At 36.9% G+C, this 18,720-nt stretch overlaps 1 protein-coding gene across 7 annotated transcripts in view; it reads right to left on the reverse strand.

Moving 5' to 3' along the window:
• Positions 1 to 18,720, reverse strand: part of kcnma1a (potassium large conductance calcium-activated channel, subfamily M, alpha member 1a) — a 212,711-nt gene that overhangs the window by 5,284 nt on the left and 188,707 nt on the right. For 3 of the 7 annotated variants that reach the window (XM_067385880.1, XM_067385877.1, XM_067385879.1), the window contains 9 exons: positions 16,265 to 16,388; positions 15,261 to 15,485; positions 14,619 to 14,811; positions 11,366 to 11,479; positions 7,264 to 7,394; positions 4,641 to 4,835; positions 4,168 to 4,286; positions 2,012 to 2,236; positions 647 to 675 (listed from right to left, as the gene is read on the reverse strand). In XM_067385880.1, the coding sequence (XP_067241981.1) occupies positions 647 to 675; positions 2,012 to 2,236; positions 4,168 to 4,286; positions 4,641 to 4,835; positions 7,264 to 7,394; positions 11,366 to 11,479; positions 14,619 to 14,811; positions 15,261 to 15,485; positions 16,265 to 16,388 (1,355 nt within the window). Of the gene's footprint in view, positions 1 to 646; positions 676 to 2,011; positions 2,237 to 4,167; positions 4,287 to 4,640; positions 4,836 to 7,263; positions 7,395 to 8,919; positions 9,004 to 11,365; positions 11,480 to 14,618; positions 14,812 to 15,260; positions 15,486 to 16,264; positions 16,389 to 18,720 lie in introns of all 7 variants that reach the window. The other 4 variants (XM_067385883.1, XM_067385882.1, XM_067385881.1 and 1 more) reach the window with 2 other exon arrangements.

Consider the following 18,720-nt stretch of genomic DNA (forward strand, 5'->3'; position numbering starts at 1 on the left):
GCATTTTGAACAAATATTATATAAAAACGTGTTTATTTTTGTGCATCTTTGCAATGATTTTTAATATGACTTTTGAAGTAGATGTAATAAAAGTGATATAAAAAATATATTAAGCTTTTCATGTAACTATTATTATTCAGTTATAAGTGAACGCTTTGAAAATGACTTATCCAATCAGATTACATTCTATATTCCAAACACAATTTTTGGATTGGATGACGTAAATACATTTTGATTATCTACCTGCAGGAACAATGTGCAGACACACTGACCTCTCACACAATGCAGTTTGTCTTAGAGAAAGAAAGAAAGAAAACCTAATGAGAGGTAAATGAACAAGAGGAACTCATATAAGTCAAGGGGACTACTGAGAGAGATCACTGGAACCTATCAGATGGACGGAGGTATAGAGAGAGGATGATAGTCAACCGCATGCAATGCTGGGATGGTCCTGAGCATGACAAGAGTTAGGCAGTAGCAGCAGCCATTTGCTTTCGGTTAGAAAGCAAAGGTGAAAAGTAGGCATGATTTCCTTGGAAAGTAAAATCAAAATCCCCTCTCATAACAGTGCTCCACAAAGGACAAAGTTATGTTTAAAAGATCCCACAACAGGTGCTGTATCATGCAGAATCATTAACTTGCATACCTGGGCCCATTCTATTCATCCTTGTTGCACTTTAGAAAAAAAAGTGGTCTATGTAAGTTTTACAGTGTTTAAGGCAAGTAACAGGTCTCAAACAGAATAACTGACATCATGTGTCTACATTTTTAGTCTGGTTAACATAAAATCATAACCATCTTTATTTTACGCTTATGGCGAATGATTCTTAAAATCTAAAATGTTACTACTGAGAATATAAATTCAGTATTTAAGTACTTAGAAACACTTAACAGAATTTTTTAGCTTCTCTAGTATTAAAGAAAACAATAAATCTGATCATTTAATTGTATCCAAATAGAACTGAAAAACGAAAGGACAATATTTGCTTCTCAAATCTTGAATATCTACTAATATAACCTACTTTTTTTTCTCTCACAGGGGGAATGTATCTTACAAACACTAAAACTTTTAACTTTTGATTTAAAACTTTTAGGCACGCATCGTAACAGGCACTGAAATCAATGCAGTGTTTTACAGCATCCCAAAATGCCTTGCAGCTCCTTCATTCTGGTGAGAGATAAGTCTCAACAACAGCTTCATGAAGACTGTATATATATAGATGATAAAGATTTCAAAACTGCACATTTTAAATGATCCACAAATAAATGATCAACTGCCTCAAGAAATACACACCATAAGGGCTTCTGCACCTGCAAGGCATGTAGGGATGGCGTGAAACTATTTATGCTATGATAATGTCTCTAAACCCTACCTGGAACATTAAAAAAAGAAAAATAAATAAATCACTAGAGCATAACTAAAAATAAGCCACTAACACAGACTAAAAACATGATGATGCAATTTGCAGTTCTCACACACACAAACATATAACAATGACTGGACAAACAGGAAGGCGAGAAATGAATTAATGTGGTTTCCTCACTCTTATATGGTCATAACTAAAGCCCAAAATTATCTATATTAACTATACACAAATGCTGATGGAAAATGTCTGCCTCTATTCCTGGAACATTATTAAGCTTAATAATAAATATTAACTAAACATTTCTAGAAATTCATACTAGTAAATTTCATACTATTATTAATCATTCATACAGTTAAAATTCCAGAATTAGGTTGATTGTGTTTGTACAAATGCAGCAGCGATATGCAGACTGATGCTGGCATGGTCCTGGCGATGAGGCGATGATCAAATGGTTATATAGTTCAGTGTGTGGTCAAGGCAAGGGCCACATGCACATAACAATGAAGCAAACTCACAAACAGAACAACGAACGCTGGGTACAAACACACACACAGCATCCTTTCTGTACAAAGTGTGCTAAAACCAACAAACACAAACATACACTCACGCTACTGGGTTAGAAGGAGAAATAAAGGCCAACTTACTTCTGTTTGTCACGGGCTTCACGTGCTTTGCTGCTGCGGTTCTGTCGGTTCGTGGCGGGGATGGAGTGAACAGACGAACTCTTCTTGCTGGATGAATGAGAGGAATGGGAGGAGTGGGTCAGGCTTGCTCGGGACTGGCCTGCGTTGTGGTCGAACTGCATCAGACAGAAGATCAGGTCCGTGGGCACCAGCTCAAACTCATAAGGCGGGTTTGTGATGACATATCTGTGCATGTGGAAAAATGACACATATGTTCAGGGATCTCATATAGGAGGAAATCAAGCATTTACTTCACTTGTTTTTATTTTTGTTTTTATGATGTTTGCATTTTGCACGTACAATAATATTAAATAGATTGTAAAGTGTATATTGTAAAGTGTGTCATTTTAAAAACTTTCTCCCATTCCAGCTTTGACAAGTAAAGTGGATAAAGTAAAGTAAAGTAAAGAAAGAAAGAAAGAAAGAAAGAAAGAAAGAAAGAAAGAAAGAAAGAAAGGAAGGAAGGAAGGAAGGAAGGAAGGAAGGAAGGAAGGAAGGAAGGAAGGAAGGAAGGAGGGAAGGAAGGAAGGAAGGAAGGAAGGAAGGAAGGAAGGAAGAAAGAAAGAAAGAAAGAAAGAAAGAAAGAAAGAAAGAAAGAAAGAAAGAAAGAAAGAAAGAAAGGTGCACATACCCTCACGACTATAAGATACTATCAGACTATTCAAATATATTTTATAATGTAATGTAATTTGAATTTTCAGCATTATTACTCCAGTCTTCAGTGTCACATGATCCTTCAGAAATCATTATAATATATTGATTTGGTGCTCATTAAGCATTTCTTATTAATATCAATGTTGAAAACAGTTGTGCTGCTTAACATTTTGGTGGAAACTGAGATGCATCTTTGCAGAGATTCTTTGAAGAATAGAAAAGTTCAAAATAACAGCATTTATTTGAAACATAAATCTTTTGTAACATTAGACGCTTTTACACGGTAGGACCGAACTTAGGACCTAAGAATGGTAAGGAACGGTTATGGTTATATTTCCCCTTCAGCTTGGTTCGGCACGGCACGATCACAAACCATTCTCAGCACGGTTGGCTAACCATGCAGAACCGTGCTGGTGTAATGCATTTAGTGCCGTCACCACTCAGGAATGGTCACTTGTCTGTTGCCTGGCTACCAGTTTCTCTGTAGCTGGCACTATCTGAATGAACTAAACACAAGTTAATAATAGAAATATCTAATCATTCTCTATAAAGCAGTTGCTATATACAGTACTATGCAAAATCTTAGGCACGTTTGTATTTTGTAGTATGCCGTAAATAAAAATTTTGCTGTAGTGTGTCAGTCGGAAATATCAGTTTACATTTCCAAACATTCCTTTTGCCATTAATTGTAATAATCCAATGAGATCTTTGTAAGCACAAGGAGTCTGACAACAGCCGGTATACTCCACAAGGAGATCTGATCTCACCATCATCGAGTCTGTCTGTGATTAAATGAAGAAACAGAAAAAAACGGAGATAGACTAAATCCAGAAGAACTGTGGCCGTGTCTCCAAGATGCTTGAAGAAACCGACCTCCAAAGCTACCTGACAAACTGTGCAAGTGTACCTAGTTTTAAACACAAAGGGTGGTCACACCAAATATTGATTTGATTTAGTTAATAGAAGTTAATTGATAAATAAAATCTACTTATGACATTATTTTTTTGAAAGCATCCTCACTTTACAGCATGTTTATACAAGTGCCTGAAACTTTTCACAGCACTTTTTTTTTGGAGGTTAGTTTCTGCAAGCGTCTTGGAGATGTTGCCACGGTTCTTCTGGTTAAGCATCGAGAACAGTTTGGCCTGATGGTGGAAAAGCGGCCATTATAAATGTTTTTGTGACTTTTGAACAAACTTTTTTATGTGTCCTTTCTGAATAAAAATATTAATTTCTTAAAAAAATCTTAGTGTATCTTATAAGCAAGCACAAACTTGTGAAGATTTGTATCAGGTGTTCCTCTGTGTTGCTTATGTAGGGAGCTCACTAGGTGTTGGAACTGAGTTTGTAAGAATAGTGTAGGCTTCACTGTTATTTCTCAGTAGTAAAGCTGGATTACATGCCTACTGAAATAAAGGATTAAAACCCTACTGACATTCAGGACAGCAAAATGGACATCTCACCTTTTTGTGCACTGGCTTGGTGCACCTAAATGTGCATCTCGCAATCTATAGATTCCAAAGCACAGCATGTTGTATGTTTTTAATGCTTTACAAAACAAGTCTCCGTAGCAACCACCATCCTGAAAAACAACATAAAATAGTGCAATCATTCATAACATTCAAATCAACTTATGCTTATTTCAGGTATGACTAAAGCAACTTTAGCAAGTGCAAGAGCAGGTGTTTTTTGTCTCATTCTCTGCATTTGCATTCTAGTGCAATGTCTACACTGTATGAAATGTGTGGCATTCTTACTTGGATACAGATTTTTTTTTTTTTTTTACAGATTTAAGGCAACATTATTTTTCACCCACAGACTTTGTGTGTTCAGCTCATTCACTTTGCATTAGTGGGCAGTGGAGGCGTCGGACGGGGAACGAGCCCTGTTGGGCGAAGTGCCAAAACGTGTCAGCTCCTCTTAACCATCCACTTACCCCCAAGTCTGCGAAGGGCCCATCGTATAGGGCCAGCTGGGCGACCCGACACCTGTCCCTGTTAGCCAGTGTCTGCGGCGTGCTGTAGCCACCTCTCAGTGCGTTCTCCTCAGCCAACAGGCCCTCCAGCTCCGGAGTGGCGCCTCCCGTGACCAGCGTCCGGATCAGGGTGAGGATATTATCATTGAAGTATGTCTGCCAAGATAAAGGAGAGGATCCGGACGTGAGCACCATTAGAGTCACAACTCAAGACAGTCAGGATTTTGGAACTGTCCCGAGCACTGTTATCTAGACCCTGATCTGTCTTTTCTCATTTCACTCCCTGGGAAGGGAAAAGACACGGGAATGCAATTACGCCAGCTGCTGTTGTTGTTGTTGTCGTCGTCTCCTCCCCACGCACATTCATTTTGGTAACACCAGCCACGCTTAACAGGGGAGCGTTTTGCACACGAGGACATTTTAATTATCATTATTGTAGCTAATTGTAGATTAGATACGATGAAGAATAGATAACACAACAAGTCGGGGACATTTTTCTTATACAGTGGGATAAAAAGTCTGAAATCACTGGTGCATTTTTCTAACAGTTTGAGTGAATAGTTGAATTGAAAATGTTTGGTTTAATAACAACAGCACTCAAACCTATAGGCTTGAGCCTAGTCCCAGAATAAAATGCATGTTTGAGCTTTCTTAACTGAAAGTAACTTGCACTGACTTATTTTCAAATATGTCAATGTCATTGTTTTGTCTCAAGATTTAGTAAAAATCACATTCTGGGGGTAAAATCCACTTTTTGGCAGGGTTCCCCTGGTCAAATTTGCATTCCAGTGGCTAAATGTCATGTTTTTTGGGGTCACTTCAAGCCGCGGACATGAAAAACAACTTGTGGCAACAGTGTTAAAGTAGCCCAATTCCACAGGAAAACCGCAGACTTGGCAACACTGCTGATGATCGATGTTATCTGGCACTTGTTAAAACGTTACAATTTGATTAGTGACCTACAAATATTATTATTATTCAATTATTCAATTTTTTTAAAATGTTTTTGAAAGAAGTTGAAATCGGATTTAATTAAAAACACAGTAAAACAGTAATATTGTGAACTATTAATACAATTTAAAATAACTGTTTTCTATTTGAAAATGTAATTATTCCTGTGATGGCAAAGCTCAGTTTTTTGCAGCCATTACTCCAGTCGTCAGTGTCAAATGATCCTTCAGAAATCACTCTGGTAATAATATGGTAATTTCATGCTCAAGAAACATTTCTACTTATCAATGCTGAAAACAACTGTACAGTTTAATATTTTTGTGGAAACCATGAGACAATTTTCTAAATGAACAAAGTTGAAAAGATCAGCGTTTACTTGAAATTTAGATATTTTGTAGTTTTCATGTAAATATCTTTACTGTCACTTTTAATTAATGTAATATGTCCTTGCTGAATAAAAGTATTAATTCTTACTTCCCCCGAAATGTTATAGTAGTTTAATAGTGTGTTGTACAACAAATCCTAAAACTTTTGGTTATGATTTCAGGTTTAAATAAGATTTTGTATCCGAGACTTTCGAAGTGATCTCTGACTTGTGGACCCCACTGTATCTTGTCCATCAAATGTTCTTCAGTGTCACTGATGATGAAGTTGTCAAATGATTAACGCATAAAAATAAAAGATTCTACTAGGATCACGAGGTCGTTCTGTGAGCACCAGAGGGCTGTGTCGCCGCGAGCTTGCACTAGAGTGACATCTCTCTGGGCCCCTGACAGCAGCATTCAGCCGAATGATGGATGAGAGCTGTCTATTAGCAGGCTTCACCTTTGTCCACAGTGAAATGCACTTGAAGGCTGCTTTGTTCTAGCTTCACTCAAAGTGAAAGGTACTGGAATTAAGCCATCATATGGATAAGGGGATAGCAGCGGTCGTAGGTGGTGAGGGGGAAAAAAGCAGCAAAGAAGAAGAGAGAACGAGGGGAAAAGGAAAAAAAGGTATATTTCCTAAACTACCCAAGATGACATTGTTAGGAGATTAGAGCTCTTGGACCCCATAGCAGCCCACCTTGCGTGTCAAGGCATACCATTAAAGAAAACTTGAGCACTTACCTTGTTAAAAGATCTAATAAGACTCTTGAAAGTTCATTTCATGACACATTATATGAGGAGTCTTGGCAACAAATTTCCTTTTGATGTCACTGCTGCTGACAGTGCTGTCTGATCAATGTGGCATTTCATTTACCAACCTCTGCCTACTGGTAACGTCTGAGCCCTACATCTAAAGCCCTGCACAGCCGGAGGATGTCTCTTTCCTATACATTATTTCAGAGGATTAGCAGTGAGACATGCCTTCATGTAATTCTATATGACATGCCATGATGGGAGAGAAATGACTGTGCACCTTTTGACAGGTTGCTTTGTTCACCGAATCACTGGCTGCTTTTGAATGTGAACGGAAAGATCATCTGAAGCCTAGTAGATAATATGAAGGATCCTTCACACAATGAAAGGATCTGAATCGACTTATTGAGCAGGGATAATTTCTTTAAAGGATTTATGTATGCTAATCTGTTTAAAGGAATTCAAATCAGTAAATAGTTGTCAACGTGGCAGCTGTTTAGCCACTAACTCACCGCACTCATCAGGGAGTCCAACACGCTGACGGCGAACGCGGTACCGCAGGCAAACGGTTGGGTCAGATACAGCTCCGTATCTGGGTCGTCGTCGTCATCTTGGTCCAAAAACTGAACGTTGGAGTCATTCACTGCAGTACAGAGACAGAAGTTTTACATCTGTGCAGAAGAGACAACCAATGTCCTGCAAATGGTGCAGTGGTGTGTCTCACCAACCATGAAGTCAAATAAACAATGAACATAAAAATAAAAATAAAAACTGCATGCACGTCAGTGGGCATGCATTCTGGAGATTCATATAGATTGATATCTGCACAATGCAGTACCCAAAAACGGTGGAATCCAACTTGAATCTAAACTTGAATGAATTTATAACAAAATAAAGGGATAGTGCACACAAAAATTAAAATCATGTCATCAATTATTCACCCTCATGTCGTTCCAAATGTGTATTATGAAAAATATTGAAATTTAAAAAATCCAACCCAGCTCTACTTTGCACGTTCATGAGAGAAGTCCTACTGTTTGATCTGCAAATGGATCGTTCTTTTGAGTCAAATCTTGTCAATGAGTCGTTTGGTTCCACTTCACAAAACTGATCTGAACGATTAAGACTGTGCTTCACTGACTCAATGATCCACTTACAGCGGTTACCAGATCACAAGATGGAAAGATTATCAGTAAATAATGACTTACATGTATCTCAGTTTCTCACACGAAACTACTGTATGACTTCAGAAGATGTGGAATAAGTGTACAATTATTATGACCTACCTTTATTTTCCTTTTTGGAACTTGAAAGCCTTAATCCCTATTCATTGTAATTGTATGCTGTAATTTTTTTGAAATTTCTCCTTTTTCGTTGCACCGAAAAAAGTCATACGTGTTTGGAACAACATGAGGGTTTATAAATGATGACAGAATTGTTATTTTTGGGTAAACTATTACTTTAAGTGATGAACAATTGCTAAAACGCCATTGTAGAGTAACAGAGAACTCTCGTATTAGACAAAATGTACGAATTTAGGTCCACTTATATAAAATAACTCGCTTTTAAAAATTGGTATCTTTGGTTGGACAGCAGCAGCCGTCAGACTGCTTTGAGGCTATTGTGTATGGTCTCAGCGGCCAATGTATAGAGACAATGCTCTGAAATCCCGCTCGGTTTGAACACAGCCTCACACAATCTTTGTTTCACCCCCTTTCAAAATCTATGCTTCAGAGATTAGGGCCAGCACCAAAATAAATAAATAAAAATAAACAGCTTAAAGCAAGGTTTGATCTGGAGGGTTTTTTTTTCTAATTTGATTTCTTCCCAGACTTCCTGTGAGCTAAGGAAGAGAAATGTCAGTCTTTCAGACAGGCCGCTGATGAAAAGGAGCCCGGGCCAGAGAATTGAACTGCAGGGAGATGCTATGGAAACAGCCACAAGGACAGACTCGCATGATCAAAGACCTAGTGATGCTCTGAGAAAGAAAGAAAAAAATCCTTAAAAAAAGGCCAAAAACAAGACAGTCAATTTCAACCAGAACTAAGGATAAAAATGTGTTCAAAGTGATGCCATGGGAGCAGGCCTCAGCTGCAGCGAGAGAAATCAAGACAAGCCGATGAAGGAGGCAGTGCATCAGAGTAGCGGAGGACAAAGGCGCAGCTTACCCAGTTCTGTTATCATTTGTATGTTGGTTCCACTGTTTTTTTCCTGACTGAATGAAACCAAAGGCAGTAGTTTGCCAGGCTTAGCTAATGATGATAAAACAGTATTGAGGGGAGACAGTTATTGAAACAAGTTCAAAGCAAGAGAAAAAGAAAGCATAAACGAGAGTATCATGTCAAGAGTGGGATTAGAAATCTAAAGGTACAGTGTCAGGATGAAGCGCTTCTGTAAGAACTCCATGGAACAGTTCAGCCGTGTTTGTTCATGATAACGGGAATGCCGTGCAAGCTTAGGTATCTACTGCACTGTGAATAGGGGAAAGATTACTATGAACCATTTAGAACAGAAAAACAAATCGCAAAACATGTTTTTCAACATGTTTCTTGTGTAATCGCACATATTCCAAAACTGATACTGCAGACCTGATTTACCAAGAGCTCCGTTGACGGTCAATGATTCGCTTGTGTAGAGAAATGAATACGTCCGATTTGCTGGCAATCTGCTGATAAAGATGTGTTTCAAAATGTAGCGGTGAATTATATTTAACTGAATTTTATGCAACCGTTAGGCAAAACATTTTTCAAACTTTGCAAAGAACTTCTAGTTGAATTATTACAGCAAAACCGCAGTATCAGTTTGATCTACTGAACAGATGACACAATGCTGTGTGACAAGAATATAAGAAAGAAATGGATGGAAAAAAGAACATGATTGTAGAAAAGCTTTAGGAAACTAAGACTTAAGGGGATACAGCAATGAAAACGGCAATGTCGCATTTTAATAGTGCTCAATCCATATGAGTTCTCTAAATGGCTGATGGTGATACCGACATCAGTGTCTTATGCAGGCCAGGCTGCATTTATTTGATCAAAACAGTAATATTGTGAAATATCCTTCCAATTTAAAATAACTCTTTTCTATTTGAATATATTTTAAAATGTAATTTATTCCTGTGATGGCAAAGCTGAATTTTCAGTATCATTACTCCAGTCTTCGGTGTCACATGATCCTTCAGAAATCATTCTAATATGCTGATTTGCTACTCAAGAAACATTTTATATTATTACCAATGCTGAAAACAGCATTGGTAATAATATAACATGATGTTTTTGTTTTTTCAGGATTCTTTAAAAAATAGAAAAGGTCAAAAGAATAGTGTTTATTTGAAATGGAAATATTTGTGACATTATAAATTTCTTTACTGTCACTTTTGATCAACTGAATGTGTCCTTGCTGAATAAAATTATACATTTCTTGCCAAAAAAATAAAAAAATAAATAAATCATTGACCTACAAACTTTTGAATGGTATTGTACATTGATTTTGATTCCATTTAATATGGGATTTATATGTGATATTGGTTACACTTTATTTTAAAGTGTCTGGGTTACAGTGTAAATATAAATTATACTGAGTAATAAAAAGTCAGTATATGAATGCTAAATGTTAAGAATAACGCTTCTCCATTTTGAGTTCATTTTGAGAGCACTTCAAATTTAACTTCCTGTTAGCCATGATTATCTGAGTAGCTTAGAAATACAACATGTGAATACTTATTGAAGAAATAACCAATTTACATCACTATAAATAAGTGGCAATTCATGTTAACTACAGTTTTAGTACGTCTACAATTCTTGTATTATTAGCTTGAATATCTAGCTTTGGCTTCTTGAATTACAGAAGGACACTGTCAAGAGGCTGAAAAAATCCTCTCAACTCAAAGTCAAACTCTAGCTTTTAGATTATTCAATGTCAAGTATTAATCAATGTCTTTAATGACACATGACATGGTAAGACTTTATATAAGATTATAATGATTACACTTCAGTAAAATAAAGAATATTTTGTATTCACCTCTACCAATATGAAAATGCCAGCAAACTTTAGTAAACTAGGCCCCGTGTGTCTCAGATGTAGGACTTTGTAACCCCTCTGGGAAGAGGACTTCTGGATCCCATGTATGTCTGAGCAGAACATGCATGTATGTGTGAGGAGTGTGTATTGCAGTTTTTTAAGTTTTAAGTGTTTGTAAGGCCCATTCTCTTTCGCAGCCTTTCTGGTGTAACACGCTGTAATTGGGTCAGTGGAGAGTTGGAGCGGACGGTCTCTGGTGCTTTAGTGCCCTCTGAGATCTAAAACTTTCATGAGTCCCCCCACCATGGGAATAGTGCCACCCTCATTGTTATTTATAAATGAATCCATTTTGCTAGTACATGTTTTTTTTTTTTTTTTCTCTCCCTATAAGTCTAGGTCTCTTCCAGTGCATTAAAGGCACAACTGATGAGGACACGACTTTGACCCAGTCCGTGAAATATTCAGGTGTGCCATTACGCACATCACAGACACACACTTCATAAGGAACACATCACTGTGGTTTGATACGGGAGTTCAGATTCTAATCACACTCGACTTTGACATGTTAGCAGTACGACCGCAGTCGCGTCTCACCAAGTTCAGTTATGATCGGGATGTTTGATCCCGTGGTGACGGATGTCTGCCGCACTAAGCCGTGCACTGGACTGTTATCTGGAGATGACCTATCCATCCCTGGAGGTGTGAAACCTGGAAGAGAAAGAGGAAAGAGACTGTCAGTTTCTCCTCTGCTTAGGTTTACAATGGTGAACAAACCATTGGCATAACAGTCAGGCCATACAAATAAGATTTTCTTTGTACAACGCTAAATGTAGTGAACATATTGTAGAGTTTGTGGTGGTAGGATACGAGTGGACCGTCATGCTAGTGTAAAACGGTGAGATATAGATCATCCACTTCTAAGGGTCAGCTCAGGCATATTTAGCATTTGCTGCCTTCCATCAACCAAGCAGGTATAAATTTTATATGCCGTTCATTTTGTTACCATAAAACTGGTGAAGTGGATCCTGAAAACCTTTTATGTGAAATGCCATGAAATACAAGCAGGAGTGACAAGAGTATGAATTCACATGACTTGACACTTTTGCATTTCCTCAAGCTGACAAGTAAACACTTTAAATCAGTAATGCTATATGCATAATGCATTGGCCCTGTTTTGACATCCATCGACTGGAGAAAAATGCAAGCGTATAGTTTTTACAGTGACAAACTTAATGCAGGGAAAAGATTCAGGTCACAAAGTTTTCAAAGGGCTGCAGAATTCTGTACAGGGGTTGTCCTTCTTTTCAATGGGGAAGTTCAATAAACTAGCTTTCTCTGTAGCTCTAAACAAAAGAATACACAACAGAGAGAGAAACTAAGACTTTGTCTTAAATGTGCAGAGCATAATCATGTCTCCTGTTGTGTGAATTGTGAAGTCATCAGATATGCAGTGACAGTTAGAGTCAACCATCTGGCATACTGAATAGCATTTTTGCTTCAGCTTATAAATAAGAGCAATTTGGATGCTGATACACAAGAGCAATAGTATTTGTTGATCCTATTATTATTTTTAATTGTTCATTTTTCATAGATATGTTGGTGAAGTGTATGGATTTTTCACATTATAAAACATTTCAACAATTTAATGATATTAATCAGAATTTGGTCATATTCTCAGAATCCCAGAATTCTTCAGAATTTAGTCAATATTCTGATCTCTATAAAACTGAATAAGACAGCTGATACATACCTGTATTAATCAGAATTTTGGGTCAGAATATTCAGAATGACCACTGAAACTGAACATTCATTCATATTCGAGCATCTCCAAACAAATTTAATACTATAATATACACAATATTTATCTCTTTTGGAAATATTGGAGATGTTCTTCAATACTGTTGCTTGACTTCACAACTGTTGATATTAGATAAAGACAGTTGTGAAGTCAAGCAATAGTATCAAAAAACATCTTCAATATTTCCAGAAGTGATAAATATCATGCATGTTATAGTTTCTGGTTATATTTATAGAGGAATTTGTCAATAGAATTTAAACATGTTAAAACTGTGAATTATCTTTTAAAATTTGGAATAAAAAAATAGAAATTCAGCAAATGTTCAAGACCAAATCTAACCATATCTCACTTGGTCTTGCAAGTGCAACTTTGTGTTTATTGTTGCACATCGATCACACTTCATAAAGCTATATGCCCTCCACACAAACCTTAAAGTCACACTATAAATTCTGCTATTGTTTGTTGTTTTCAACCGTAATGCATTATGTAGCCTGGACTTTATGTACTTTATTCAAAGACCCCTTAAGCACTGACAGTAGTGTCCTGTGTAGTACTTTCTCCTGGCAAAAGGCTTGCTGATTTATTCAATAACACCTTCTGTGCAAGTTTAACAAGCCGCACTGAAACGGCGAGCTGCTGAGGGCAAGAATATTTACCAAGATGATGTGGTATGATGTAATTTATTACACCTGCATCTCATAGATCATTTTTTACAAATATTTTTGATATGGTTTCTTTTATCTCATCAAAGAAAATATAATTATGATGTATAATTATGTAACATAAATAAATAAGAATAAAACTACATGTTTGCCAAGTTGGAACTACAATCTGGGGGGGAAAACAAGAATAATTTGTTCTTTTTATTGCTGCAAAAGTTTACTTGGGAATAAATGGAGAACAAGAAAACTGTTCATTGCAGGATAAATTATGCTCTAATACACTGTGTTAATGAAATAAATCTTTATTACACACCATTGCTCTGCTGTTGATCATGCCAGATGTTGAGTTAAACTAATTGAGAGAGTTGTAATGACCAGGCACTCATGTGCACAGATTTCCACAGAGCTAGAAATGAATATCAATCACAAATTTCTACACAGTATTTTGGCTAATTTGATTACGCTTTCAGTCACTAATAAGGTACTCTCAACTCCACTTTAAATACACATAATTCCTCTAAATCAGCACAGACGGTTCAAGCAGATTTCTTCTAGGCCTGGTAATGACGTATTCTTCATGTGCACAAACAGTATGATTACCATCTATTATCATCCACCGCAGAGGGATGTGCTCTTCCCCAACACTACACACTGTTCAGCGTGAGCCTTTGGGACACTATTGGACACATTTCATCTGAAAGCTGTCATTTTGAAGCTTTAAATCCATCTTTCTGTGCAAAAAGTAGATTCTCAATAATGGTTGAAATGTTAATTGTTGTGGGCCAGCTTGTGCGGTGTGTGTAATTTACGTAATGAAGAGCAGCTGACAGAGGGAAGCTGCTGATTTGTACAGTCTGTTTAATGATGATGAATCCTGATGGGCACAAGAGGGTTACATGTTTATCTGAATGCATAAACAATCTGTTCGAGTCAATTTGACGGCAAACAAATCTGCTGCGGTCCAGCAATTGGAGGCAAATACGCAATCTGCACAAAAACGTTAGGGATGGGTTTTTTCAGAGCTTTGAATACAGGCAAAAATATAATTCACTTACTCAGAATTGCATGCATATTCTAATAATGGACATACATATGCATGAAATGCAAATTCTTCAATGTATAACAGTTTTCAGTTTCATAGACATTTAATGTTTGCATAAAGTGTCTAAATGACTGATTTGTTGTCTTTCTAAATGCACAAACATTTGAAATGTCAGTCATACTTTTATTCTTTGGTAATTCATGTTTTCCCATGTTTTATTAAACCATTTGGGCATGTAATTGGACCTTGTTGTCTTACAAAGCACACAGTAAAGTGCTGGTTTCACAGTCTAAAGCTCTTGAGAGGTATTCTCTATGTGCTGAAGTATTCTTGGCCACTCCTTACCTTGGGAATTAGCCTGCAAGACCCCAATGCTGTCATCAAACTGCATAGATTTGATGTTAAGAGACGCCAAGATGCATTCCTTGTCCTGCAGTGAAGCATCGTCGATATTGTTCTGATTGGCTGACAGGATAACGCACATGTCACAGAGGTTGATGTTGACGGCCCTTAAATCAGCTCGACTTAATGGCGTACCCTTCAGCGGAGAGAGAGAAAAACAAATTAAAGACGGCACAGAGCTCAGGGAAATTAGTTAACAAGTATTTACTTTTCTAAAGGCAGTGACATTCAGCTGATCTAACTATGTGCTGAGGGAAGAAGAGATGTAGTCTAATCTAAAGGCTAGCCTTTGCTGACGGCAGCTTTTTGGATCCGCTTTTCATACTCGGTCAAGGCAATTCTAACAAGCACTAAAGCAGGAAGCAAAGTCTGAGATTCACACGACCAACAGGAACCTGCCGCCAGAACATCAACACTTGAAAACAAATTGTGGTGGCACTATTCAATGCAAAAAGCTTGTAAAAGGGAACATGTGCTGCAAAATGATGTCTTACTCCTTGAGTCGTATGAACGCATAACGTTTACAGACATCTTGTTTTCTCCAGGTGTAAAAGCTCTAGGCTCATTTTCAATGCATGTACTCACAGGTAAGATGGAGACTTTGGGGAAGTTGTGAAGGGTTTCCCACTCTCTTCTTAGATAATCTAATGAGCCCACAAATACAATGGGCTTTAGCTCGTGGTAATGGAAGTTGCTTGCTCTTAAAGGCATCACCAAGTTTCGAAGCCCCACTAAAGCTGACGTGACATCTCCGAATATACAGACTACTACATGTCCACTTAAAACCGTCATGGAGGCCTCACTGCGTGTCTGTGGTGAAAAAGAGACAAACAAGACAGTTACAATCTCGACAGCAAGAATGGAATAAGAGCTCATATACTGTCACCCATTATTGTTTAAAATGATTTTTTTTTTTTTTTTTAACTGTATTTAATTGATTCAAATCTCAACACATAATAGCAATAAAGTATGAACATCGCAATTTGAAATTGTGGGGAAAAGCACATTAGATAATTAAAATGAGTAAACCATAACTGAATAAAAACACTGAGCATTGTCAAGATGTTTTAAATGGGTAAAATATATTTGTTTTGAATTTTTTACAAAAAATACTCAAAATAAATTTCATTTAGTAAAGGCAAATATATATATATATATATTACCACAAGAACATGGTCATTTAAAAACTTAACTTAAAATGGGCATTCTTTTTACTTTGCAAAAGGCAAATAATTCATTTATTTTCTTTTTAATATTATTCTGATCTAAATAACGTTCATATACAGCAGTTTTGTGTGTGTAAAAAGAAGATATTATTCCGTTTTCCCTTAAAGTAAGTAAAGTAAGATTTCATAATTCATGCTTTTAAAACAATGGATTCAGCATTAAATTTTGAGCATGTTATTGATAATGAAATGTAAACAGTTTGACATGTTTTTTGTTTGTTTACAACTGGACAGAATCATTATGAATATTATAGGATGTTAATAAAAAATATGGTATTACTTCACTCAATTCTTGTGTCTAGGTGATTTATAACTCCATTGCTTTAGCAAAACCCTACACACTGCAGTTATAAAGGTACCTACCAGAATGACCTTCTCAATTTCTTTCGATGGACACCAGTGAAACATTCCAGTAGAGTCGTATCTTTTCACATTAGCATCCATGTTTTCAATCTGCTCGTTTCCCGGAATGAGCAGGGGGTCATGTCTGAAACAGAGCATAAGGAGGAGAAAACGTGTAAGAAGAAAACATGTGTGCTGGCCCTATTTGCAAATGCAGGTTAGTAAAAATGCAACATAAGGAATTTATCTTCTGGGCTTAATTGTGACATTTGTCAAAGGACAAACTTTCCGCACATCTCAATAGACGTCTATCGACAATAAATAAGCAGTAAACAGCCTTGTGCTGACATGGCTTGTCATTGTCAGATTGAATTTGTGCATTGGACTCCATCATAACTGCAGCTCTCTCCGGGCTGCCAAGACTGCGGAGTCATCAAAGCGTCCGCGCCGGTGACAGCACTGGAGTGGAAGAGATGGAGCCGGAGCACTTCAGTGACTGAGTGGCACCAGAATGGAACGCCAATTACCGGCTTTTACTCCGCATCACTCCTGACGTGATGTGTCCAACGGTAAAAGCTTTAACAGAGGCGCACTTTAAATATTTTAGGAATTTGCCCAATCACATTTTGCTCCCCCAAACTGAAGGCCATTAATGTTTCAGCAGCATGTCACGTCCAAACAGGCTAACCTATATCAGCGCGCCCTGCTGAAGCTGATCTGGGGGGCATGTTGACCGTGAAAGAAGTCCCAGCACTTCAGAACAGCACGCATTCATTTCAGTGAACCCCCTTGAAAGCTTTCTAAACAGCTAAGTAGCTGAACTATACAACTGAAAAACCGAATTCACAAATCGAATGTGTGGCCATGTTAATTTGACGCCTGGTCTAGGGATGTTGGTATGAATAGCAACTAAAAAAAAAATAGTATAGTGCTGTTTTGAGCTTGTAATGGTTGAATTCTCTGCCTCAAATACAGATTTATTGGTAGTATTCAATATGGGCATGCCTGCACCATTTAATATACTCAATACAAGAAAAAATAAAACCACCAATCTCTAAAAATGTTTAAAATTAATATGATCAGATATATAAAATGTCTATTCTCGCTTTTGACTGACTTTCAAATCCCATTTGTTTTCTGTTATTAATTCAAAAATGACGGAACTCAAAATTAATTACTTCAATGTGACTATTATTATGATTATTAATAAAACATTCTTTAAAACATGAGTATTCAAAAAGTAAAAGTATTCAACCCATTGTTGCAGAATTTTCTGGAGATAAAATAAATATTGTTCTAAAATTAGCCAATAAACGTGAATTATGAGAATAACTACTAGGGATAGGAAATATATTAAATATTCACAATATATGATTCAGATGGCAATATATAAATTCATGAATATTGCAATGACTTTAATGTGTAATAGTTTGGTCATCATGTTTCCTAAAGACTTTGTCATTAGACTAGATTGTGATCCCTGTGAAAGTTGTAAAAATGAACATTAAAATACAATAAAATAATAAAATTCATATACCGATGTCATATACAGATATAAAAGCCAAAAAAACATTTATCTTGCGTATAAGCCAGGGCACAAACACCAGTTTAAACACCTGGTTAATGTTTTTGAAATGCTTTGCTGTTGAACCAGTTCTTGAGTCATTTCTATGTGCTATGGGTGTATTTTAGTACAGGTATTTTACAATTAGTTTCCCCTCAGTGACTCTTGAATATTCTAGATTTCTGAGGGCAGTTTTTGAGAGAAACCACACAACCCTTGTAAATGCATAAAACTGTCAACTGAAACCCACCGTGCAGCATGTTACGGAGCCTGAGATGGGCCAAAAAGGCTGCCTTTGAGGAATTGCCCTCAGGGCAGACAACAAAGCCCCATCTCTGAGACACAGCTGCAGGGGAACATGCTCTCTCAGAGTCTGCTCGACCCAGTTATTGTGATAGTATTATCCACAGTGCTCAATTAACAACCATTTACAAAGGAGAATTTTTTTTTTTTTTAACAAGTTCAGTCTGATGACAGAATACCATTTGATTATCTATATAATATATCTCTGACAAATAAAATGTTAATGCACAAAACAGCTCAGCCTTGTACGTTTTGAAAGGTCTGAAGCTTAAATATAGAACACGGCAAATAAATTACAAGATTTATCAATGCAATGAATGCTATTTATTTATTAACACCAGGGTGTATTAATTTTTATCTTATAAATGTATGTAATTTAACTGACATAATAATACCATGCCTGTTATGCCTTGTTCTGTAACACCCTGTAATTAACACAGCACTAAATGAGGTTTGTAAATTGCATTAGCCCCTTGTAAATCACACTAATAATGAATGATGGGACCTCTGCCTCACCTTCCATGTTTGCATAATGTCAGATAATATTCTGGAAAATTAATTTACACTTAAAATAACTGCACTGTTACGTGAAGCACAAATACTAATTTCA

This window comes from Chanodichthys erythropterus, chromosome 5, assembly GCF_024489055.1.
Source record: "Chanodichthys erythropterus isolate Z2021 chromosome 5, ASM2448905v1, whole genome shotgun sequence".
Lineage (NCBI taxonomy): Eukaryota > Metazoa > Chordata > Actinopteri > Cypriniformes > Xenocyprididae > Chanodichthys > Chanodichthys erythropterus.